At 34.5% G+C, this 27,040-nt stretch overlaps 2 protein-coding genes and 1 long non-coding RNA gene across 4 annotated transcripts; 1 reads left to right on the plus strand and 2 right to left on the minus strand.

The window, feature by feature from the left end:
* Positions 1-6,026: 6,026 nt before the first annotated feature.
* On the minus strand, positions 6,027-7,901 carry LOC112711032 (uncharacterized). 2 transcript variants are annotated; one of them, XR_011865832.1, is made up of 3 exons: positions 7,453-7,901; positions 6,494-6,935; positions 6,027-6,354 (listed from the first exon to the last, which is right to left on the minus strand). It is a non-coding gene; the product is annotated as an uncharacterized lncRNA (long non-coding RNA). The 2 variants fall into 2 exon arrangements; XR_011865831.1 differs by having other exon boundaries at positions 6,853-6,935; positions 7,453-7,855.
* Positions 7,902-9,257: 1,356 nt separating this feature from the next.
* Positions 9,258-12,277, plus strand: LOC112711033 (uncharacterized). Its single transcript, XM_025763565.2, has 6 exons — positions 9,258-9,675; positions 9,760-9,834; positions 10,457-10,545; positions 11,520-11,604; positions 11,688-11,769; positions 11,949-12,277. Exons 1-6 carry the CDS (start codon positions 9,484-9,486, stop codon positions 12,038-12,040), a joined length of 615 nt encoding a protein of 204 aa, XP_025619350.1. The 5' UTR covers positions 9,258-9,483; the 3' UTR covers positions 12,041-12,277.
* A 12,179-nt stretch (positions 12,278-24,456) lies between these two features.
* Positions 24,457-26,147, minus strand: LOC140175134 (uncharacterized). The gene is made up of 4 exons (XM_072202061.1): positions 25,932-26,147; positions 25,601-25,743; positions 24,868-25,450; positions 24,457-24,747 (listed from the first exon to the last, which is right to left on the minus strand). The coding sequence occupies exons 1-4, from the start codon at positions 26,145-26,147 to the stop codon at positions 24,457-24,459; spliced, it is 1,233 nt and encodes a 410-aa protein (XP_072058162.1).
* Between the last annotated feature and the right edge of the window lie 893 nt (positions 26,148-27,040).

Here is a 27,040-nt window from a genome sequence, read left to right on the forward strand (position 1 = left end):
TGTGAATTATTTGATAAATTAAAAGAAATATAGGTAACTATAGTTATTTTTTATAATTGAAAATATAGGTAACTATACTTATTTGTTATAATGTGAATCATAGTAAACATTTGGCAAACGCTTACAGTAGCAATTATAATTATGCATTTTGTGAAGAATTTTTTGTTCATTTGTCAAAGAAATGAAATATTGCTTTAGGAAGATAGATAATGAAATTGTTCAATTCTCTTAAGCTTGTCTTCGGTGCAAGTGTTATATATGCTAATACTATAATTTGTAATTTCTATGAATTTGCTTTAATACTGGCTGTAAAATATATTTTTTTAACAGATTGACTCTTAGTAATAATTTTGGTGACTAATATACTCTTTATTTATTAGGTTGGAGATTTAGGATATGCATTAGAGGTTGAAAACTATGCTGAGTATTTAGGAGCTCCAAATGAGGTGTTATTTGTAATTGATGTAAATATCATAATTCCTTCACGTTCCAAGTAAACGTTTTTGTGAATCTAATTATAGCTTTCTCATGTATAGGGATCAGGTAAAGCAACAGCAGTTGGTTTAAGAAATGAACCCTTTGTATCATTTGGTCTGTTTTCTATTCTTTTTGGGAGAACTTTGAAAGGATCATTGTTTAATGGGTTAAACTCCATATCATACTTATTCATCATAGTTGACAAATGCATTAAACATGTATTCTAAATCTATATACATACCATAGAATAATTATATCTTGGTAAATTATATTTCAAAATAGTTTAAATGTTAATTATGTCTTATATGTCTTAAATAGTTAAATTGTTCATATAGTTTATCAAGTCGATCATTTTAATAATAAAAGAATAACTCTTTAAGACTAATACTATCATTGTGCAGGTTGTGCTCAAGGGAGAAGTACCTGGGGTGAATTACTTGATACAGATTTATTTTTGATTCCAATGACCCAAACTATGATAGCACTGAGGTAAAGAATGTAAAGAAATTGAGCATTCACGTGCATATGACTTCTATAGGAATATGAGTATTCAAATAAAAAGAAAAAGTAAACACCACCACCTGATTTGGTAGATTACAAAAAAAAAAAAAGCAACAGTAAATATGAAAGAATACTTTGTAACTGATGATGTTGTAGCAATAATTGAACTCAGAACTTGAAATGCCACAATGTGGCTACTATTTTGTTTCATTGTTTATTTTTTCATTAGTTGAAGTTAAGATGATGGCATTGATTGTTTTTAATTTTTTTGCCTATTAGGTGCATCTTCTATTAGTTCATTTGTCAATTCAAAAATTTTTGCTGCATTTTTTGTTCCTACGGAAAAGAAATCATGCAATATTTTCATTTAGAAGAGTCTAATCTTGAAATAATTTCAAGACCTTTGCTATTCTTTTAGATTTCAGTTGATATATATATTTTCTATTTAAGAGGCATGATCTATTGAATTTGCATTTATTCATCATTACTTCATTAGGTAAGTATTTTAATTATTCTGTCTCTTTGATAATGGAACTGCTTAAATTGGTGGCATGCTTTTTGGCTATGATACATAGGTATTTATTTCGTTTCATTTTGGATTTCATATATATAATTAGAAAATTCATTATGCCTTCTTTAATTCGTGCTTATTATGCCACATCTACCCCTAATAATTCTTTTTGCTTCTGATTGTGTGCATCGAAGTTATTGATTTCATCTAATTTCTTACTTATGGTAGTTCACATATAAAATTCTAATGTGTGTTGACTGAAGATATGAGAGATATATTAAGGCATTTTTCCCCTCTAATTATAGCCAAGTCTAATTAATAACCAAAATTTCTATTTTACAATTCATTCGGTTTAAAGCAAGAACTGAGTTGTCACAAAGTCAAAACAAGAAAAATTTGATTAGAAACTTTTGATGCAGTTTTGTCTTTGGTGCACCTATTCTTTTATAATGTTTGTTTTATGCATAAAAGAGAATTGTAATCTGATTGTATGTTACTTACATATATCATATGTCTAGACTGATAATAAGGTAAGTGAGGTGATATAAAATTTAAAATAGTTGAATTATGTTGTTCACCTAAGGTCCCTTTCCATCCCATCTACATTGAATTCTGCTAATTGCTATTGTGACTAATGCAATTTTCAATTCTCATGGCCGCATTCAAGTTTTTTTTTTTTGAACTTCTTAAATATTAGTTTGTTTATTTATTATTGTTTTTATTGGTTTCAAATGACTAATATGATTAATGACCCGACTTTGTCAGGTTGAGGCTTAATTGGTAATAAACCTCATCTTGCAAGACACGTTTGATGAAAATACTTCCTACACCGTTCACTTTGTTTATGGTTTGGAGTTATGGCCTTTGAAAATATTGTTTAAGTGGCCAAAGCAAATTATAAATTCCACAGAAAATATTTTTTGGTTGGTTTCATGGTTTAGTTGTTAGCTACAAAGGATGATCTTTAGTTGGTAAATCTAATGACTTCATAAGAATATGTGCTTTTTTATTCAAAGAACTCAGAGGCCAAAGAACTGGCAGATTAAAGTCCACATGATGCTTCCAATGAGCCTTAGATAAATATTACAAGTTTGTTCTTTCTTTTTGTTTCTTTCTTCTCCTTCTTACATTTGTTTTTTTGTATTTTTAGAGATACACGCTAATGCTTAATTTTTTTATGATGACTTGATTTTACAGAAACAATTAGTGCATTTATCATTGATATAAGTAGAATGGAGACATCACTTGGGAGATACGGCATTAGGGATTTTTTTTGTTAAGTTTGTGTGTAATTTTATATTCCGTAAATTTTGTCCTTTGGTTCCAAGTTACCAAGTGACTAGAAGGAAGAGTATGTTAAACAACAATGTTTAAAGAATGAAATTAAGTTTGAGTGTGTTAGAAAATTTTTAATAAGTTAGAGTTAAATAGAATGTTTGAGAGAATTGCATTAATTCTAGAGAGAATTCTTTGATTAGGAATCAAAACAATAGAATTGAAATAGAATATATAGAGTGTATTTGAAATAATTATTGTCTTTTTATTATCGCCACTAATCCTTTTTAGTGAGAATAATTTTGGTAATATCATAACACATAAGAATAGAATTGGAAATTAGACCATTTTTGGTCGAATTTGATTTAAATTGAATCATGAAAATTAAATTCTTACTAGAATTGAAATTTGCATTACTTTTTATTGCCTAAGTATGAAAAAAAAACTCTAACTCTTGAAGAAATTGATAAAATTTAAGTTTATAATCTTTTGAATGTCATAGATCTAACCACAGCATCTAGAATTCTAATTCTAAAATGCACGAGTGTGTCACATAAAATGATTTATTATCACAAATGATTAATAGTTATTAGTTATGTTTTTCATTTCAATAATTTCTTTTTAATTTTTTATTCATATTCTTATGAGATCAAACTTATGTCATTTTTATATATATTGATCTCTCATGTAGAATGAACATAATTTATAAGTTAATTGACTTCAATATTTAAATTAGCATATTTTTAGAGTGCACCAATAAACATAATATTTATAGAATATAAGTGATGAATTGCATATAATAAAATAAAAAATTGTTATATGATTAATGTTTACTGTAATTAGCTTAAAATGTAAAGTTTAAAATAAAAAAAATTAAAATAATTTACCACAGTTTAAATATAAGAACAAGAACAGTATAAGCTGATATTATGTCTTGCTTCTAAAGTGTTGTTTTGACCAAATTTTCTTAAATCCGTATTTCCTAGTTGCGATCATTGTATTGGTTACTTTCATCACATCATCCTCTTTTGATTCACGGTATAAGGTCACTGATTCTATGTCCCCGTACTTGACACGGGTCTTAAAACTAGTTTGAATTAATTATTTTTGAGAGGTTGTGATCACATGTTCTTCTAGAGGATTGACTTTCTCTTGAGCCTCTTTCTCTTATTTGTTAATAACATCTGTTCGTATTCTGACTCAACAGATAAAAGTTAGGCCTAAAAAGACAAAAGGCCCATTAATAAGGTGGCCCTTCACGATAAGTCGAACCTCTTAAAGAAGTTAGACAATGTCATAAAGGTCCAGTTTTACTTGACTAAATAAGTAACTGACTCCTTAAAACTTTTCTATTATCTCTATCCCATCTAGAAGATAAATCTCAATAAACTTTCAAGATAAAGGAAACGCTTATCTATCAGAAAAGATAGAACTATTCCAACAAAAGTGGTTATCTATCCTACTATAAATACACTGACACCTCCCAGGTATAAAATACGTTCTAATCTTCTAAAAGCCTGCTTAAAGACCTTACTAACTTAAGTATTACAGTCTCTTGCAGGTGTCACCCCCACATCTTCATGAGGAACTCAGACAGGCGGCACCTTGGTACTGAAGAGGTCGGACGCTGCCTCATAAAGGGACCTGAATCTCACGTTCAGACCCAAATCAACGTTTTAGATCATTCTTGGAACATTGGCGCCGTTGCCGGGACCATTGGGGCTTCAACTCAAAGTTATTGACATTCACAGTGGGTATTACAATTCTACTTCCTCAACTCCTAAGATTAGGAGTAGTGAAAGATCCAAGGTCTTAGCACACTCGTTAGCAGTAACGTCAGCAAAAGCCTCCAGTTTTCCAAGGTCAACAGTGGTCTCCGCAATGAAAAAGGTTTTCTCCTAGAATTTTTTTAGTAATTCTAATTGGTGAGTGAAGGGATTTTATGGAAACCCCAAATGTGAACAATGTATGAAATGTGGTATCCCACTGAAACGACGACGTTTTTTGGTGGATGTGGATCAGGACAACTAAACCCTTAACTATTTTATATTGTCCATGTATGCAATAAACATCCACTTTAGCAACGAGATATGCCAGCACACAAGGTTAATGTGACACGTCAATATTTTTTCATTCAGAGTTGATGAAAAAAACCTACATAAATTGCATTGTGTCACAGAAGTAGAGGGTAGACACTAAAGTGGGTCGTTTTTATCATGAGAAATTGTGTTGTTATTTGAAAAAATGGACCGGAACTGAGTTGGTACTTCACTCTTATTTTGGTACAATGAATAAAGAGTAAACTATTAAAATAGTATCCAAAGTTCACACTACTAATAAAAATAACCTAAGAAGATGTTAACAACAAATGAGCTCCTGAAAGATTTACAAACACAACAAGAAAGTTAGATATTAAATATATATTCTAAAAAAAGACTTTAGAAGTCATATTTTAATGCAATCTTTTACAAACATTGTTAGAAAAATAAAAAATTTTCATCTTCAAAATTGACCATTTTATGTTAAGTGAATTTTTTTGAAAATTTTTTATTTTGAATGACCAAATATTTTTGAAAAATAAAAAATATAGAAATTAAATTTTGTTGCGAATTTATTTTTTGTATCTTTTAAATATTTATTTAAATATTGTCACAAAATTTCGGATTAAATGAATAAATTATTTGGTAAATACAAAAGATTTTTTTGTTATTTATAAAAAAATAATAATATAATACATATTAATTATTTTTAGGTTTAATTACTCTGTTGGTCCCTATAATTTTGCAAAATTTTCAATTAGGTCCCTATATTTTTTTTCCTTTTAATTGGGTCCCTATATGTTATTTTTTTTTCAATTTAGTCCCTATTAATGTTAAACGTCAAAAAAATGTCAGTGAATTGTAAAATTATTTTTATACCCTTAAGGACCTAATTGAAAAGAAAAAAATATAAGGACTTAATTGAAAATTTACTGAAACTATAAATATTTAATGAAAAATATTCCTATAATCCCTATTCAATGATTCTAAGACATGAAAAATATTCTTATAATCCATTTATTTTATCACTATCATTCCTTTATTTATTTATACTAGTTGAATCCCCGTACATTTGCACGGAATCATATACTCCATTTCAATAAATAAGTTAAAAAAAATTTTAATATTCACATCTAATAATGTCAAATTGAAATGCATTGTACATGTAACCTTGATAAAAAATTTTCCTTGCATAATATCGATTGATAATAATATGAACACAATTAGTATTAATATCACTTAATAGAAAACAAAATAATTACAAACATAAACTATATTGCTTAAAGTAATTCTATTTTTTATGTTCATTATATCATTGTTACAATATCATAAATATATAGATATTTTAAAAATTTTATTTTTGTTAGGCTTGTCAAAATAAAATGTCCTTGTACAGAATTTTCAATAAGGATTAAGTGTCACATCCATGAGGAGACATCTTGGTTGTATCCATAAAAATCACATCCTCTTACTCTGCCCCTTCACCCCTAGCATTTTTCATGTTACGATCCCAACCTCCATCCTCATAATCAGCTGCAATAAAACCAATACCTGAAAGAAAATGTAACAACCATACCAAATATGTTCATAGAATAAACATTCTGTCAACCTATTTAATTCACATATCCTTTCTAACAGTTTTTAAAGGAAAAATTCAGACATATTTTTCTACCATCTCTTATAAACCTACCTCCATAATCAAAATCACTTGATGCCTTCACTTAGTCAGCTGGTAATGGTGATCGATACTTAAAATGGCACAACAAATTAAAGATCATACCAAATACTCAAAATTTATATTGATAAAATTTTTTCAACGCATGAAATCTTAGAAACACCTAAAGAAGTGCAGAGAATCAGTCCACACATTTTTCTAACTTAATTAACAACAAACGCGGAATTAAAACAATAATTTGATCATTTGTGTTAAATCCCCAAAGTCCTCTGCATGTTGATAAAACCAAAGTGCATGAACAACTATAGTCAAAATAAGGAACTTTCAAAATGTTGTCTTGAACAATTCTACCATAACCACTTCTTGCAACTTACCCAAGTATTCCCGTAGCTTTTCAATGTCGTCAATTGCAGTTCAAAAGGGTGGAGTATTCTTTGGCTAAAAGGTTGAACCTAACCTGATCAAATAGAATGATTCTATAAAATTTAGGATAAAAAAAATTCTGATTACTAGGGTCAATTCCCCCTCTAAGATGAATGAAGACCCGGTTGCTGCAACAAAATCATATTTAGAAAATCTATTAAATGATCATTTTTGCATCAATTTCTTTCTCTTTTTAACAAAGTTAGGTAATGAAAAATAACCACATAGCAAAGGCATAAATCCCTGCTTCATGATAGTTTGTCAAGCGTAGTTTTACCAAATGAAAAAGCCACCTTTTTTCACTTCTATAATTTTATTCATACCAAGATTTATGACCCAAAAACATCTTCACCAGCAATCCAAGCAACCTAACTTTAGTTTTGTCAAAAAAGTTATTCGTAATAGATTCAACACAAAACAGTTTCCAGACCCCTAACCTCAGTTTAAAATATCTATGTCATAACGCACACATGCTAAGAAGTACATACCCATTTCCTAGAACATGCAAGAAACTAAAGAGAAGAGATATTATTAGATGAAGTAGTGTCTACCTGATGATCATCTATTGGATATTTTATTCAATCTTAGAGTCATATTGATACAATTTTGTCATTAGCCACACTATTCAATCCTAGTCCTGGACTCTGTCTGAAATGGAAGCCACAGGAGTAGGCGCGAGGCAGCGAAACCAAGCGCGAGGGACGGAGCGGAGGCGCGGTGAGGGAGGGACAGAGGCACCGCGGCGAGGCGAGGGAAGCATGGAAGCACGGAGACACGGAGGCACGTAGGCGAGACGCGGCGAGGGAGAAAGGGACAGAGGCGCGGCGAAATACAAAGGATGAGTGGTCAGTGGAATACAAGGGATGAGGCACGACAGGGACGCCGAGAGGAGGAGGCGCGGCGAGAGGGCACCGTGCGGCAGATCCGGGGAGAGAACTCGATGAAGAGGTTAGGGCTAATTAAGGATATGTAAGTGTAGGGTGTATTTGGCAAACAGGTTGGGGGGAGAGAAGCCCGTTTGAGCTTCTTGAAAGTTTCACGTTGATGTTTGGCAATTTTTATCTTTGTAAAAGCAGAATTGATTCTGCCTCTGAACCCACGTTTAGGAGAAGTTCAAATTTGTTACTTTTGCGTTTTACGTTTCACGTTTCATGTTTAGGAGAAGCTAAAATATTTCTTTTTTACCAACCCTACCCTTCATTTTCTTCTATAAGAATGATACTAGTAACTATTATCTTCATAGTCATTTTTTGTAGTTCTTCCTACTTCTTCCTAATTTTTTAGTTCCATTTTTTTCATCAAAATCGTTCAGATTTATTTCAATCACTAACAAATTGAAATTTTTTATTTTTATTTGATTTTATTCGTATGAATTTTATTTACGTTTTATGGTTTTTTTTGTTCATATGATATATGTTGTTGGTTTTATAGAATTTTTATTATTTCTTATCTGTATAATTTTTTTTGTATTCTTTGATGTATTCTATTTTTGTTTTGTATTAATTTTCTATTTTTTATTCTGAATTTGTAAAATTTGTAATTGTAATTGTAATTATTATATACTACATTTATTATCAAAATTTTGAATAATATAAATTATGATCCTATAAAAAAAAAGGACAAAATAAATAAAAAATTAATTATAAGTAACAATAGAGTCATAAATAATAAAAATGTATAGTCTAAAATAATACTAAATTAAAGAGTACTGAGGATACTAAAAAAAATTATAGAATATTTTCTTTTTGTGTGATATTATAAAATTTATATTACTCTCTTTTATATTTTTATTTTTTATTGTATTTATTTTATTTATATGATAAATATTTTTATATTATTTTTTATAGTATTCTAATTTTGTAGGTATATAAAATTGATGTCTATTTTAGTAATTTTTCATCTAAAAGTGATTTTGAGTAGTATAATCCAAACAACATTTATTTTACTATAATCAATTTTGATATAAAGATTACCAAACATAAATCACGTTAATCCAAACTAACTTATCATCAAAATCAATTTTACAAAATCAATTTTATGCAAACTCTGGTTTGCAAACTGTAATCCAAACACACACGTAGAAGTGAGAAGGATTTTTTTAGAATTTAAAAAATATAAGAGTGTCTTGTTATCCTAAAAGAGAGAATATTTATTTTTTTAAGAGAATATTCTGTTATTTTAGATGTTTTTGTCACGGTAGGGATTTAATTGAAAAAAAATAACGTATAAAGATCTAATTAAAAGAAAAAAATTATAGGGACCAAATTAAAAATTTTGCGAAATTATAAAACCAATAGAATAATTAATCCTTATTTTTATCGTACTTTTAAATCAGGAGTTGTTTTCTTGAACCATCCTTTAAGATGGGCCTGAATATTTCGAATACTGACATGGGTAGTTAACTCGTGAATAAATACTGAATTTAGATAAACAATTATGCCCAAAAAGATTCCATAAGCATAACTGGGCCGGGCCTTCCAAAATGGTCCACTTATTAACGCAGTGTGTAAATTTTCTAAACTGCGACAGGCTGGTTTGAAATATTGGCAAGCAGCTGAGACTAAAAGCGACTGAGAGTGGCAATGGTAATGGCAATGGAAGAAGATGAAAAGCAACAAGAGGCGGTGTTGGTGACACCGGGCGAAGTTCTTGGAAGAGTCTCTGACATCAAACCAGGGAGAGGCGCATACGCTGCGCTTCACAACGAAACCGTTTACGCCTCCCTCACCGGTTTCCGCCGCACCTTATCTCCCCCCCCTGATTCCTCTGACCAGGTCTAGGGTTTTTTCTTTTCCCCAATTTAACTGCTTCTGTTCGTTAATTTTCCAAAGGTTAATTAAACTCTTGTTAATTTTCAGCGACCAACAGTTGAAGTAACGGGTCACAAGGCCCATGGACCTGTTCCCCAGCCTGGCTCTATTGTCATTGCACGGGTAATCTACAGCTAAAATATTCTTCTCTAATATTTTGGTATAGTTTCATTATTAATATTTAAAGTTCATGTTGCCATTTGATTATATATTATGCCATATACCTGCTTATATGCATTGGGAAAATTTAGTTGACTTTCACCTGACTTGGTAATACTCATATTTGAATTTAATTTCGATACATAGTTTTTATGGATGTTTGGTATAATTGTGAGGAAACTAGTTTTCCTGCACAGTTAGCGTAAAGAAGTCATGCATCTAATTATGTATTGCCAAAAGTAACTACTTTACATTGATGGTATAAATGGTCATTCAAAAGAGGGATGTTTTATGTTTTAAATCAAATTGGCCATTTTTTTTTTGGATCTGGCTCTTCTAAAGTTGTTCAATTTAGAGAAAAAAAGTATACCATTAATCACCATTGAATCAAGATAGTGGGACTCACAGATAATAAATGTTACAAATTCAAAGGTGATTAAAGCATCACTTTACCATTTTCTTAACATTGTCACTTTAGAGGATTTTTTTCCATTTTTTTTTGGCAACTATTCCTTTAAGTTTTGTTTTTAGTAATTATTAAAGTGTTTATCATGACTGACTTGGCACTTTATTTGGGGCATTATAGATCACTGAAGTGATGGCTAAGACGGCATCGGCTGATATTATGTGCGTTGGTCCAAAGTCGGTTCGGGAAAAATTTACCGGCATCATAAGGTACACCCCATGCAACTATTCTAATTTGTTTCCCAAAACGATAGCATCACAATTTTAGAAGTATTCACAAATTGCAACATTAGCAAAATAACTACTTTTCAAACCACTATTTTAAACGCTCATCCAAAAGAGAGTTTTGATTGGGTGGCTATCGGTGCATCAAACTGAAATGTTAAGAGAAAATAGCTACCTTGGAATTTATTTTACTTTGTGAAATGTCAGGCAGCTTACATTGAAGCAACATTTCCCATAAACTCCTTATCTTTTATTCTCTATCTATATATGGCACGTACGTGTCTTCACTGTAATGTAGATAGGCTGCCTTAGCACTCAGACCTCCATTTGGTTACTGTTTGTATTGTTGGCTTGGTTGGCTGTAAGATGAGGAACCTGGATTTAGGTGACCTTCTTTACTTGACATCAAGTAAAGGTCAAGGTAATGCTTAATTGATTGCCCATTCATCAGTATGATACTGTCCTTTTTTTTTTTGAAAAATAAATAAATAAACAAACAAGTGGATGATAGTCATGCTATTCTTTTGGGTTTGGGAGTTGGCACTCAGCTGATCTAATAGTTGCCAATTTTTATGTATCTTACATTAAAAATGCATACATGGAGTTTGATTTTAAACAATTTTCTATTATGTTTTCTAGAACCTTTGGTTTATTGAATTACCATTCTAAAGAGGAATACTGGACTGCAGTTCTTCTTTTTCCTCTATTTTCTAATTTGTCGTCTGACTTTGGAGGTACTTTTGCAATTACATGAAAGAAAAAGAATAAGTGAGTTGGAGGAATGGTTGTTGGAATAAATGTCATATGCTTACACAGCTCCACCTTTTGGTTTATTAACATTTTATGTTTATAACCATCTCTTTATCATGCATCTCATGTTTGAACTGATGAGCTCCGATAATCATGTTTTGTGTCTCGGTGTATGAAACGTCAAGTATTCATAATTCTTGTTTTGACAGGCAGCAAGATGTTAGAGCAACTGAAATTGATAAAGTAGATATGCATCTCTCTTTTCATCCTGGTGACATTGTTAAGGCTCTTGTGGTAAGAGGTTTGATTATCTTAAATTCCAAATTTCCCTTGAATCAATTGGTTCTTAATTGAATATCTACTTAATTGCAAATCAGCTTTCGCTTGGGGATTCACGTGCATACTTTCTTTCAACTGCAAAGAATGAACTTGGTGTTGTTTCTGCAGAAAGCATTGCTGGTGAGTTTGTGCTCATTTTATGGGGTTTACAGCTACATGGTTGTCCTCATTTGTTTCTGGTTCTCTTAGTTTATGTGAATGGAGTATGTGACTACCTGTTTCTGTATATATTTATTGATTTAATGCCTTATGATTTATGAAATCCATGTGTGCCTTGTTATACTTTCTTTTTTATTTAGGGGCATGTATGGTTCCAGTAAGTTGGACAGAGATGCAGTGCCCATTAACAGGCCAAATTGAGAACAGAAAGGTTGCAAAGGTTGCAAGCTGACAAGAATACTAAGGTCCTGTAGAAATCTTCTAACAATTTTTCTTGTTATAGTGGTAAGTTATATTCGGGCAATTCTTGGTTACCATACAAGAGCCCTAGTTTGCACTTTATGTTACCAATTGTTTTAACATTGTAAGTAGCAGGAGAGCAGGACAATATTCTCCCCGTTTTTTGTTCTGTTTTTAAGGACCTAAACTTATGAAGTCTCATTTTTATAGTATACCAATTGGTTTAACATATTGCCAAGGCATTTTTTTATCAACATAATGTGGTAGAGCTAGGGTGAACATGGATCGGATTCGATTCGTAGATCCGCAATATTTTATCCGGATTCGATCCAAAAATTACAGATAAGATCCCTCCGTAGAGCCATTGGATCCGATCCGATCCATATACTGAAGCCTGAAGGATCGGATAGCGGATTTGAGATGAATACCCGCGGATCAGATCCGCATATCCGCAATAAATAAATAAATAATATATATAGCTAAATATAACCTAGCTAATAAACCCTAAATCCCCTTCTTCGTTTCGGCGCTCACCCCCAAATTACCTCAGTCCCAATCTCATCTAACTCCCCCTCCAAGTCACTGTCTCGCCGTCACCCAACACCACCATCATTCTCGTTCATGCTCTGCAGCGCCACACCAGAGGTTTCTCGCCACTGACGTTCCTCAGTTGCACTCCTCTTTCTCATTGCTCTTGTCTCTTCCTCGGTCACGCTCCTTGCTTCCTATCGCTCGCTTCCTCCGTTTCACCGATCTCCTCTTCATCGTCTCTGTTCCAGTATTCCTCAAGGTTTATTGTCACTGTTCTAGATTCTGAAACTGTTTCGGCTGCTTCTTCTATTCCAATGTTCATCGTCTCTGTTCCAGTGTGCTGGCTTCTGTTGCTGCTTTTTCGTTTAGCTTTTGATTCTGCTTATTCTTCTGTTTAGGTTCTGGATGGTTATTTTTTCTTTTAAATTTAGAAACTATTAGGTTAGATTAAATTTTCTTGGTACTATTAGAAAATTTTGGGTTTTCAATCTTCTATACTATTGTTTGAATTATGGTTTTGTTTCTTGGTATGGAGGAAGAGAATTTGTTTGATTTTTTTTATTTTTGGTATGATTCTATACTTCTATTTAAATTTTTTTATGTTTTTCTTAATTTTTGAATTTTTGGGATCTTTTCCTTATATTTTGGTATGCTTTTATTTGAATTATATATGCTTTTCTTAATTTTTGAATTTTTGGAATCATTTTCTTAAATTTTGGTTGGTTTTGTTTGAACTTTTCTTAATTTTTGAATTTTTAGGTGGATTAGATCGGTCCGAATATAAAAACTGCGGATATTAGATCCGATCCGATGAGTTTAGTGCGGATTAGATCAAAATTTTGACCATATGCGATCTGCAGAGCTTGCTACAATAACTCTCAACAAAGTATAACGATCACAGGCAAAAGGATAGCAATAGTAAGGAGTAATATTATGCAGAACGTGCAAGTGTATGAATATGAAGAATGAATCAATGTATGGATAGTAGAATGATTCCCTTTCGAGTAGGGAATTGACTCCTCTCAATTACCGAGCGTGCATCATGCATTCCTCATTTCTACGCATCTTACTCTGTTTAATCAACTCACAATCCTAACTAATGTAACAAACTTCTTCTCGTGCCGCCTACAGAATTATTTCCCTGCTACGCAATCTCTTCACATGTGGTAGTCTCTCGTCATAAGGGTGGCTTCCAGACCCTTTTGTTGGGCTCTGATGATTCCATTGAGTCCATTAGGTTCCCAGGTCCAATTTTCGTTTCTCCTTTCTAATGGCCTCTATTTGTATCATGATGACACCGAGTTCTTATTGCATCCCGTGCCTATTAATCCTCCCCCACCGACACCGAGCTCTTGTTGCATCCCATGCCTATTAATCCTCCTCCATCATTGTTGCGGGATCGTCATCAAACAACCATTCAAGTAATTATTAAAATAATTATCCAGTTATTTAGTAAAATGACCATTTAGTATTTATTAATTATATATACTTAAACTGAATCAAACAAAATAATCATCTAATTAAGAATTAAAATAACTATCTACATACTTAATGAATTAAATATCCAACACATTTGCGAGGTGGAGAGAGTTGACGTTGACGCATGAAGATAGGGGAGGAGATCAGGCGACAGAGCAACCACGCAATGACAACTTTGGCTAGGTGAGGTTGCAAATTTGCTCCGTGAGCTTCGACTCGGACGCGCAGCGGCCAGATATGGAAGAGGAGTCGAATCGGTGGAAGGAACGGCGGCCCACGAACGGCGTAACGGGAGGTGGCGGCATGCGGTGGGGCCTGCACGGCCGGCGCGTTGGTGGGCTGCGCGAGGGACGCCGGCTGCCGGGGGCTGCACGACCGTCACGTTGGGGGCTGCGCGAATCACTCTTTGTGCGCGAAGTGGGTGCTCGGACGTCCACAGTGAGCAGGGCAGCGGCAGCTGGTGTTCCTGGCGGCAACGGACTGGTAAGAAGGCAAGAGACTGGGCGACAAGAAGACTCTGAAGAATTGAAATCACATGCGGAGAAAGGGGGTTGTGGTATACGTAACTGCTACTATTGCAAATCCTTTTTCTTTTTTAATTTAAAATAGAAAATTATTAAAAATTAATTAAATTCTCATTCTATCCATCGGTTTGAGGATGGAAGCTTGTTGAAAAATGAAGCTCCGACCCAAGGAGTTTGAACAACTCTGTCCATAGTCGTCTTGTGAAGCGTGGTTCTCGATCACTAATGATGCTCTTAGACAATCCCAGTACTTCACCGCATTCTTGAAGAATAGTCGCACTGCTTCCTCTGTAGTGGAGTCAGTAGGGACAGGGATTAAATCTAGAGAGACACTTTTTCATGGTCGCTCTGATGAAGGCAAAGGTCCCAACAACCCACTTGGTGTTTTGTTCTCAATCTTATCTTGTTTGCACACAAGACAAGTCTTCAAATAATTCTCCACTTCATGCCTCATTTGAGGCCAATAATAGGAAGATTCAATGAGTGTCAAGGTCCTTCGCTGACCTTGGTGACCAACCCACTTGGCGTCGTGGCATTCTCTCACTAATTTTCTTCTTAGATTTTTCTATTTAGGGACGTATAGTCTTCTTCCTTTGGTGTAGAGAAGGTTATCTTCTAACCAAAATATTTTGGTCTTACCTTCTCTAGCCAACTTTACCAATTTCTTGGCTAATAGATCATGATGCAACCCTTCTTTGATGGTATGCACAATATCTCCTTCGATCATAGAAATAGCTGCCAACTCAGCCTTGCGGCTCAGCGCATTTGCTACCACATTAGTCTTGCCCGACTTGTATTCAAATTTGAAATCAAACTCAGTTAAGAAATCTTGCCACCTAACTTGTTTGGGGCTTAACTTCTTTTGTGTTTGGAAGTAGCTTGTAGCTACATTGTCTGTCTTGACGATGAAGTGTGAATCAAGCAAGTAGTGACACCAAGTTCTCAGACAATGCACTACCGTGGTCATCTCCTTCTCTTGGACGATGTATCGCCTCTTTATATCATTCAACTTGCGACTCTCAAAGGCAATCGGATGTCCTTCTTGCATCAGAACCCCTCCAATAGTGTAGTCAGAAGCATCAGTGTGAACTTCAAATACCTTTGAGTAGTCAGGTAGGGCTAGTACTGGTCCTTATGTGATTGCATCCTTCAACTCATCAAAGACTTTTTTATACTCCTTTGACCATTTTCAAGAGTGATTCTTCTTGAGAAGATCAGTTAATGGTGCAGTATTGGCGGAGTATCCCTTGATAAACCTCCGATAGTAATTCGCCAACCTAAGGAATGACCTCAATTCAGATACCTTATTTGGCAGCTCCCATTCTTTGATAGCCTTCACCTTTCCTGGATCCATACAGAGAGTTTCATCTTTAATGATATGTCCCAAGTGGTTGTCCCTTGCAAAGGAACACTTTTCCTTCTTCACATATAGGTTATTCTCTCGCAAGATGTTAAACACGGTTCGTAAGTGTTCTACATGTTCTTCTAAAGTATTGCTATAGACAACAATATTATCCAAGTAGACAACTACAAACTGATCAAGGTAAGGTCGAAAGATTTTATTCATCAAGGTACAGAAAGTTGCAGGAGCATTGGTCAAGCCAAAAGGCATCACCAACTACTCATACGATCCATACCTCATGACACACGTGGTCTTAGACTCATCACCATCAGCAATTCTCACTTGGTGATATCCTTACCTCAAATCCAGTTTTGAGAACCACTTGGCTCTACCAAGTTGATCAAACAAATCGGCTATCAAAGGAATAGGGTATTTGTTCTTAATGGTTATCTTGTTAAGTGCTCGATAATCAATGCATAGTCTCAATGAACCAACATGCTTCTTTTGTAACAAGACTGGTGCGCCATAAACTCCTCAAGTTCTGGCGGTGCTGATGTGGAATAAATGTCGGTTAAGAATTTTCACAAAATAATTCCGTTGCAAGTATAGTTCTAAACCAACAATTAATCCTCAATCAAAGTTTAATTTGTTTGTCACAAGTACAAATCCCAATAAAAATAAATCGAAATATTTAAAACTCGGGTCATCTCTCAAGAAATTGCAGGAAAGTGTGTATGTTATTAGTTATAAGGTATATTTTGGGGTTTTGAAATAAGGGACAAGAAATGTAAATTGCAAAAAAGTAACGGAAACTCAAACGTTAAAAATGTCTTGGCAAGGGTTAATGGTTAAGGTTCAATATCCTTATTACTAACCACAACATGATAATTACAAGGATCACTCCCACTTTGTCATCCCTAAAATCCGAGGAAAGTCAACTGAGCTTAATGGATCCTAATCCATAAGTCCTAGCCACCTCAATAATTGATTTAGTGAAAGGCTAGAGTTAATGGAAACAATTTAGTCACTTGGACATTAGTCACTCAAGGTTACCCAAGTTACCAATCCAAGCCAAGAACACAAAAATCTACACTAAAATCCAACCAAGCATTTTATCAAACACTTGGAAGGCATGAAAGAAAAGCATATTAAAATTGCAACAATAATAAAATCTAACAACTACCAATTGCAAGAAATCAACAATAACAACTCAATTAAACAATAAGAAAGATAAAAACATAAATTACGTTAAATGAAACTAAAATTAACAGAGTTCATGAACATAAAGGCAGCAAAATAAAGGGAATAGCAAATAAAACTAAAAGAACCAAGATGCAAGAATAATAAATTGCAAGAAAACTAAATCAAAGCAACAATTAAATCTAAACCTAAGAGAGATCTAACCTAATCTACCCTAATTCTAGAGAGAATAGAGAGCTCTCTAGAATATAACCTAAAGCATGTTACTATATATTCTACTCCTAATTGCCCTCCCCTTGATCCATCTTGAATTCAACCTCTAAATGCTTCAGAAATGAGTTGGATTTGGGTTTGGATGGCTCAGAAATCACCCATAGAGTACTGCCTTTAAGTTGGTCACATGCCGTTTGTCACATGTACGCGTCGCCTGGTAGATGTCCTTATCGTGCATACGCGTCACCATGAATCCTCCAAATGCTCATTTCTTCATGAGTTCTCCACTTTGCATGCTTTTTCTTCACTTCTTCCATTCTATCCTTGCCTTATAAACCTTGAGATCACTCAACAAACATATCAAAGCATCGAATGGAAGAAAAGTGAATTAAATTTAGCACTTTAAAAGCTTAAAAGCATTTTTTCAATCATTAAGCACAAATTAGAGAGAATTACAAAACCATGCTATTTTAGTGGATAAATGGGAGAAAAGTTGATAAAATCCACCAAATACAATACAAAATAAACCATAAAATTGAAGCTTATCAATCTCCCCACACTTAAACAATAACATGTCCTCATGCTAAACCAAGAAAAAAACAAGGGATAATCAATTTATTCAATGCAAACTATCTAAATACAACTTATCTACATGTAATCTATCTAAATGCATGCAACTATTTTCTAAAATAGCATATCTAGCTATATATTTATTATAGAATTATGTTTTTATTATTTTAATTTTTTTAGTATCTATAAATATTTTTATATATTAGATTATTACACACAATTAGATACATACAAATTTTTTATCTATTATTCTCTCTTATCTTTTCAACAAGGACAAAGAAAGTGATATAAAGAAATGCTATTAACTTGACAATAGAAAGAAAAAAAACTTTAATAATAAAAATGTTAAATAAATTCAGTAAATCTAATTTAATTTTAAAATTTAGTCCAAGTAATACGAAATTTGTAATATATTTCTTTCTCTTCATGATAGGATTGAACATCTAGAACGTAGTATTTCCGAAAGCAAAAATTTATAAGTGATCGTTTAATTAAGTGATGATAATCACATGAAAAATTATAATTTAAGATTATTTTCAATGATATTTATATAATTGATACATTTAACTCATTTAGTACCCTTTTTAAGTAGTTTATTTAAATTTTATTTATACTGATTAAATAACATTCTCTCACAGTTCTCAAGTCTTTCACAAAATTTAAAAGAATAATACTTTACCTTCAAGACTTCAAGTATTATATATTAGTACAAAGAAAAATGATATTTGAATAGATATTTTTTTTTCTTTTTATTTATTTTTTTTTCTACTGTACCTATAATCTAAAGGCCTTTTTAATAACAATTGTCTAATCAGTATTGTCTTCCTGATAATGCAAAATATGATTGGTGTCATTATATTAGTAGGGTTATTAATGGTTAATTTCTCACCAAAAAAGCTTTTGCGTTCTATATTAGAGATTAGAGATTCCTCGTCAATATCATAAATGCACGCATGTCCTTCCTCCAAATTGAATCAGATTCTTGAGATAAAATTTAAAGCACTTCTGCACTTGTACAATCTAGGGTCTCTCAGTCATTTTATTCTATCATTATCATTATCATTAATCATGTAAGTTTATTGAACCTTGCATATATATATAAATCATCATTATATTAAGAAAATATGTTTGAATGTTAATAGTAAAGTATCGAACTTAATTATCTATGAAGGTTATAACATATGATGAGTTTCTTGATTTTGCATTTTATAACACAGTCGAAGAAAGTCATATTCTATGCTCTTGTAAGAATTGCTATTTTAAGTAATTTTGGATTCGTATGAACGATACAGTATTCTATGCTCTTGTAAGAATTGCTATTTTAAGTAATTTTGGATTCGTATGAACGATACAGTATTCTATGCTCTTGTAAGAATTGCTATTTTAAGTAATTTTAGATTCATATGAATGATATAGTGGTACGTTAAATTTTCTTTTGTTTTTCATCGTTCTCCGTTAATACCTAGTGACTTTCTTCACCATGTTGCATTGCTAAAGCAACTCTGCCTATGTTACACTTGTAGTACATAGCCGGTCTCAAATCCGAATAAAGGAGGAGAGTTGTGTTAGGTCTTCGACAACCAACATAAAAACTTAGTCGAATCTTCATGACATGAATCAAAGACGTTATTGTGCTAAAGTTAGGTCATTGTCCAGAAGCAACGCACTGTATGATTCGAGTACAGTGTCAAATGAGCAAGAGCTACTGCATCGGTACCCGGATGTAGTGTTAAATGAGTAAGGGTTCTCGCATTTTCGTAAATAGATAAGGGTAAATAAGCTAGTTCACAAAGTAAAAGGTAAAGTTCGGAGTGACAGAAGATTGAGATTTAGGACATGTAACATAGGCACTCTAACAGAAAATTCATGGAGGTGGTGGACACCATGACAAGGAGGAAGATTAATATTATGTGCCTACAAGAAACAAAATGGGTTGGTGTGAAAGCTAAGGAGTTGGATACTTTTGGATTCAAATTTTAGTATACATGAAAGGTAAAGAATAGGAATGGGGTTGGAATTATCGTGGATAAGCAGTGGAAGAAGGACGTAGTGGATGTCAAGATAGTGGGAGATCGGATCATCTCTATCAAACTTGTGGTGGAGGGAGGTACTTTTCATGTGATTAGCGCCTATGCACCGCAAGTGGGTTCGGACGAACAACACAAGATAAGGTTTTGGGAGGATCTAGAAAGTTTGGTCCAAGACATACCTTCGGGAGATAAGATTTTCTTAGAAGAAAATTTAAATGGTCATGTTGGAAGAGAAGTGACTATGTATGGAAGTATTCACGGAGGCCATGGTTTCGGGGTGATCAATGCCGAAATTAAAACTATTTTGGACTTTTCCTCAACATTTGACCTTCTCATCGCAAATACATGCTTTAAGAAGAGAGACAAACATCTTATAACCTATAAGAGTGGCATGACAAGCTCTCAAATTGACTTATTCTTGTTGAGGAGAGTCGACCGGAAATTTTGCATTAATTGTAAAATTATTCCGGGAGAGAGTTTAACAACACAACATAGAATACTCGTCATAGATTTTTGCGTTGAGCAAAAGTTAAGGAAAAGACATCGTATGAAGAACCCAAGGACGAGATGGTGGCGTATGAAAGGTGAAGAACAAAGAACTTTCATAAGACGGGTATGAGAAGAGACAAAGTGGGATGGGAATGGAAGCGCGAAAGAGATGTGGAGAGAGATGACAGAAGTTATTAGAAGAACAACAAAAGAAAGTTTTGGTGAATCTAAAGGGAAAGGACCAAGAGACAAGGAATCCTGGTGGTGGAATGCGAGTGTACAAGAAAAGATAAAGATAAAAAGGGAGTGCTTTAAAGAGTGGTCTTTATGCCACAATGCAGATAATTGAAAAAAATATAAGGCGACTAAGAAATAGACAAAAGTGACTGTAAGTGAAGCAAGAACAAGAGCATATGAGGGTCTCTACCAGTTTTTGGGCACGAAAGAAGGAGAAAAAGGTATATATAAAATCGCAAAGAGTCGTGAAAGAAGAACGAGAGATCTAGATCAGGTGAAGTGTATAAAGGATAAGGATGGAGAGGTGCTGGGTCAAGAGGAGAAGATTAATGAAAGGTGAAAAAGCTACTCTTACAAGTTATTTAATGGACATAAGACTCTTCCGAGCTTTCGTCGGTTATGCACAAGGGAAGAAGATCAAAACTTTGACTAGTATCGAAGGATTCGAGACTTCGAGGTAAACGAGGCTCTAAAGCAGATGAAAAATAGCAGGGCAGTAGGACCTGATAATATCCCGATTGAGGTTTGGAAGGGCCTTGTAGGAAAAGGCATCAATTGGTTAACCAAGCGTTTTAATGAGATTTTAAGGTCAAAGAAGATGCCTGATGAGTGGAGAAAGAGCACCTTGGTATCTATCTATAAGAGTAACACGGATATACAAAGTTGCGAAAACTATAGAGGAATCAAGCTCATGAGTCATTCTATGAAGTTATGGGACAGGGTGATAGAACGGAGGTTGAGAAAAGAGACACAAGTAACATAGAATCAATTTGTATTTATGTCAGGCAGATCCACCATCGAAGCAATATATCTGTTAAGAAGGATGATGGAGTGGTATTGTAGTAATAAAAGGGATCTACATATGGTGTTTATTGATTTGGAAAAAACGTACAATAGAGTGCCAAGGGAAGCCTTATGGAAAGTTCTAGAAAAAAGAGGGTAAGGATCGCATATATTCGTGCAATTAAAGACATGTATGATGGAGTCACAACTAGTGTGAAGACTCAAGGTGGTGTGACAGAGGAATTTTCTATTAGTATAGGATTACACCAAGAATCATCCTTAAGTCCATACCTTTTTACATTAGTCTTGGAAGTACTCATAGAGCACATCCAAGAGCCTGTGCCATGGTACATGCTTTTCGCTGATGATATCGTTCTTATAGGAGAGTCAAGGGAAGGCCTAAATAAGAACTTGGACTTATAGAGAGAGGCTCTATAAGTTTATGGTCTGCGCATAAGCCATAGTAAGACGGAATATATGAAATGTAAGTTCGGTTTGAAAAGGAAAAACCCTAATATAGAGGTGAAGATTGGGGAAAACATCCTACGAAAATTTAAAAGTTGTAAGTATTTTGGGTGCATCATACAGGATAATGGAGAGATTGAACAGGATGTAAATCATAGGATCCAAGCAGGTTGGTCAAAATGGTGGACTGCATCTGGTTTTATATGTGACAAAAAAGTACCTTTAAAACTTAAAGGTAAATTCTATCGCACTGCTATAAGATCGGCTATGCTTTATGGTACGGAGTGTTGGGCAACCAAAGGGGAGTACAAACATAAGCTAAGTGTGGTAGAGATGAAGATGTTGAGATGAATGAGTGGTCATACGCGATTGGATAAAATAAAGAACGAAGATATAAGGGAGAGAGTTGGAGTAGCACCCATTGTGAAAAAGATGGTAGAATCGAGCCTCAGGTGGTTTGGACATGTGAGAAGAAGACCGACAGAATACTCAGTCAGAAAGGTGGATGAAATGGAAGATGGACAAGGGATAAAAGGCTGAGGAAGACCTAAGAAGACCATCTATGAGGTGGTCAAACGAGATCTACATGTAAACGGTCTCTCCGTAGACATGATACATGACAGAGTTCAATGGCATCGTTTGATTCATGTAGTCGACCACACCTAGGCGTCGTTTGTTGTTGTTGTTGTTGTTGTTGTTGTTGTTGTTGTTGTTGTTGTTGTTGCTGCTGCTGCTGCTGCTGCTGCTAAAGCCTAAATATTACGGTAATGTCCCGTGCTCTTTCTAGAAGGCACGTTTTTCTCATGTTCTTGATGTGTATTTTTGTTCGAAGAAAGAAATATTTGATTGCTAAACTTTTTGTTAGTTGTATTCTTGTACATCTCTTAAGAATTAAGATGATGATTTGCTGCTTTCCTTAACCTGTTATTGTTCATTACCTGATTGTAAAATGCATGGTGTGCATATCTTTATCTCTATGAATGTATTGATTTATCATCTTTCTCTCTATGAGGGTTGCATATCTGGATTTTGTATGAGTTATTTTGAATTCTCAAATAGAAAATCATTGATATGCAGCATCTAAAAGATATGAAGTAGTAGGGTGGCTTAGAAAAATGGTTTGAGTTGTTGCGTCCAAAGATACACCAACTGAACCCTCTGACGAAGAGTTTAGACTTAGTTTGAGAAGTGGGATTATTCTTTGTAATGTTATTAACAAGGTTCAATTTAGAGCTATTCCCAAGGTGAATTAGATAGATCCTAATTTAATTTAGGGTAAAGTACTATTTTGGCCCCCTACGTTTAGGGTGAATTCTATTTTAGTTCCCAACGTTTAAAGTGTTATATTTAAATCCAAAAAAGTTTTGATTTGCATCAATCAGGTCCTGCCGTTAAATGGGTGTTACATTCTTAACGTCGTATCCGACGTGACAAACTCGGTAGTGTGGCTACAGTTAACAGTTAGAAGGAGGAAAAAAGGAAATGAAATCCGGTCCAATAAGTAAATCCTAATTCCCAAAATTGATGTTCTTCGTCTACTGAGAATGGCTCCTCAGTCGTCTTCCCAAGGTTCCCGTAGCAGCAGCGAGAGTCGTGGGAGAAGGAAGACGTGCTTCTGTGGAGAGAGACCATCATTGCGGACATCATCTACAGTGGAGAACCCAGGTAGAAGATTTTGGGGTTGTGTCAACTATCAGGTGAGTCTCATCTTTTCTGTCTCTTGTTTCCAAATTGCGTTGGGTGTTAGTGTTTGGAAGATCTGAACTATTTGATGTCTTCGTTTTGGTTTGGTTGAGAACAGATAGGAGAAGGATGCGGTTATTTTGCTTGGGCAGAGCCTGAAGGGTAAGATCCACAAATTGAAAGACTGAAGAACAAAGCAAGTTCGTTGAAACAAGAACTGCAGAAAGCTGAAAGGAAACTTGCATTGGCACTTGCTGTTGGAATTCTTGGATGGACAATGGCTGGGCTGCTGCTATATGATCGACTTAATTAAGGTTTAGGGGGTTATCAGTTATGTTTGTTTGCTTTGCTGCTGTTGTCCCTAGTTTGGAGGGAATGTGAATTATTTAGGGGAGTGAAAAAATTGACATACAGTTAGGTTAATAACAATGATGTGTTAGTTAAAACTTTTTGGAAGTTGTATGTGTAAAGACATTTGCTGTAAACATTATCAAATTTTTGAGTGAAATGAAAAGCTATGAATTCCTATATTTAGACATTCATTATTTGGCTTTGTAAAAGTTTATTTCAGTTTGATCTATCAATAAATAGAAGGCTTAATTTGCCAATTCACATAACTATGCTGCTGAAAATTCATTTAAATCATTAGATACTAGAGAAGTCTTAAAGTAGCTTATATTAACCATTGCAATATCCAAACAAGTCTTAAATAGAACCATGAAAAGATAACAACAAAAAAGAGATCAACATGAAAGTAGTAGTCTTAAAGTAGGCTGTCTAAAGTATCACAGGGACAGTAGCTCTTGGTCATTGCCACTTTCATTACAAAACAGAAGGTAAACACTAAAGTCTACTATGTTCTTCATCCCAATGCTTTCCAGGCCCTAGGTGGTGTTTTTGCCATGAACTTCAGGGTCCTCCTTGATGGGCTAGTGACTGTTGCTGTCGATGGCTGGGGTTGACTGGCACTGTTGCTGCATCTAGGTCTCTTGGAGGATGTTTGTGACTCTTGGCTCCCTCCAACTTGTGTATTGCTCTTTCTCTTTGGCTGAAGTTTTGTTACTGGTTGTGTTGTTGTCTTGGCTGGGATTTTGCTGGGGTTTAGAGTCCTAGTTGTGCCAGCACCTTTTTTGGCTTGTGGAGCTGCATTATTCTATAAATAGTGACAACAAACATTGACATCAGGGGATTGGGTTCAACAAATTGGGTTCATCAGATAGTAACATCAATCACATATAATGAATTGTGTTCAAATTGACAACAACAACTTTACCTTTTTTGCTGAGTCCTCCACCTTACGTTTTCTAGGGAAGATTCTTTTGTTGTGACCAAGTGCCAAACAATAGGAACATTTTTGTTGTTGTCCAGTCCTGGATAATTTAGCCAGTGGTCCATTGTTGCGTGGCTCATCACTAGTCTTGTTCTGGCTTAGTTTTGGGTGCCCTATTGGTTTCCTAAACACTGGTGGTAGCACATCATCATTCTCAATCTGAGCCCAGAGATTTGGTTCATTCACTGGGTAGATTACATGTTGATAGCAGTCCACATAGGTCTCTTTCCTATAGCACTTGTTCACATAACTCTTAACATCCAAACACATTTTCCTAATGCAACTCATGGCATGCTCACAAGGGTAACCTGTTAGCTGAAACTTTCTACAGGAGCACTCATATAAGTTTAAGTCCACAACAAATTTGTCTCTATTACCCTGACTGCTAGACACCTCATACTTGTCCCTACCCGCATATATGGCCAACCACTCCCCACCCTTATCAAACTCTCTTTCAATTTTCTTGTTTATTTTTGGCAAAATTTTTCCAGCATATGTAACTATACTTTGTCTGTTGTCAGCCCACCTATTCATTATATAAACCATAATATCTTCTAACATAGACACAATGGGTTTCTATCTAGCCTCTACAATAACGGAGTTAAAACACTCACACATGTTGTTTACAAGTGTATCAACTCTAGGAAAATAATTAAACCTGGACTTGCTCCAATACTTGGCAGGGATCTCCATGAGATGATTATATGCACTTTGATCAATCAGTTGAATCTCCTTCATCCTTTTCTCCCACTCCTGGTGATATGTTGCCTTTGCAGCCTTCCGCATCATCATCTTTAGCTGAACACCTGGAATCTTTTTCTGAAATTGCTATATAAGTGCCTGACACAAAACCTGTGGTCTATGCCAGGCAGCAACTCATCAAAGGTAGGGATCAATCCCTTGGAACCAGAATTTAAAAACAGCACCAGTCAATAACAGCACAACATGAATTAAAGACAGAATTAATTAGACAAGTTTAGTTGAGTACTACTTAGATTGAGAGTTACCTTTTGTTGGTCGCTCATGAATGTACACCATCTGATCTTATCAACTCCCAAATCATCACATGGATTCAGCAAAAACCATCTCCACGAGTCTTTTGTCTCTGCTTCAACAACAGCATAGGCAATTGGCAAAATCTGATCATTGGGGTCCCATCCAATGGCTGTTAGAAGTTGACCCCCATATGGAGTCTTGATAAAGCATCCATCAAGGCCGATCATGGGTCTGCACACCATGAAACTCTGTTTGCAAGCATCTAAGCAGATGTAGATCCTCTCAAATCATGGTCTGATGTCCTTACCAGGAATTGGTGTCTCCAATTGAAATTCAGGAGGTCTCTCCACTTGAATCTGAACAGTGGAACCCGGATTTGATCTCAGTAACTCGGCAGCATAGTCATGAATCCTCCTATATTGCTCTCTATAAGTACCATTAATCTCATCCAAGGCTTGCTGCTTCACTCTCATAGCTTTGGTCTTTGTGAGATCAACATTCCATTTGCTATGAGCCTTTTTTATCAAAGTTGTCAACTTGATTTTAGGATTCTCACAGGTCTTCTTCATAAAAGTCTTACTCAGCCACTGAGAACTCATGATACCAATCTTGGTTGCCTTACTGCATGTGTGTTTTTTGTAACAGCTGGTCAATTGCCATGTATCCTCTCTCTTCATCTTATGATAGTAAGCAAACCACTTGCAAATTTTTTTGCAAACAGCTTTGCACCTATGGCTATCACACTTTGAGAACCATATTCCTCTGCCACTGTGCACAGCGTAGCTAGTTACACATTCCTTAAAAGTATTTCTATCTACGTACAATGTCCCAACCTCCCATTTATACTCCTTCATATTCTTCAAACTCTTATACAACGGGTACTTCTTCAACAAGAGATCCCCTTCATCATCACTTACAGGGACATCCCACAACTCCTCACTCTCATACCCATCATCTTCATCCCTTAGTCCAGCAGCCACCACTTTCTCCTTACCCTTATTAACACTGCCACTAAATTCTCCTTGTACTCTCCCAGTTAGAACACTCTATTTCATCTTTTGGAAATCCTTCGTGGTTGTGACTTCAACATCATACAAACTCTCATCACCATTCCAATCAT

Source organism: Arachis hypogaea, chromosome 9 (genome assembly GCF_003086295.3).
Source record: "Arachis hypogaea cultivar Tifrunner chromosome 9, arahy.Tifrunner.gnm2.J5K5, whole genome shotgun sequence".
Lineage (NCBI taxonomy): Eukaryota > Viridiplantae > Streptophyta > Magnoliopsida > Fabales > Fabaceae > Arachis > Arachis hypogaea.

Coding starts and splice junctions, on each gene's coding strand:
- LOC112711033 (XM_025763565.2), top strand. CDS start 9,484: ATGGTAATGGCAATGGAAGAAGATGAAAAGCAACAAGAGGCGGTGTTG. Junction 9,676..9,759: donor CCCCTGATTCCTCTGACCAG/GTCTAGGGTTTT, acceptor GTTAATTTTCAG/CGACCAACAGTTGAAGTAAC. Junction 11,605..11,687: donor ACATTGTTAAGGCTCTTGTG/GTAAGAGGTTTG, acceptor ATTGCAAATCAG/CTTTCGCTTGGGGATTCACG.
- LOC140175134 (XM_072202061.1), bottom strand. CDS start 26,147: ATGATCGGCCTTGATGGATGCTTTATCAAGACTCCATATGGGGGTCAA. Junction 25,744..25,931: donor TCATGAGCGACCAACAAAAG/GTAACTCTCAAT, acceptor TAGCAATTTCAG/AAAAAGATTCCAGGTGTTCA. Junction 24,748..24,867: donor TGGAGGACTCAGCAAAAAAG/GTAAAGTTGTTG, acceptor CACTATTTATAG/AATAATGCAGCTCCACAAGC.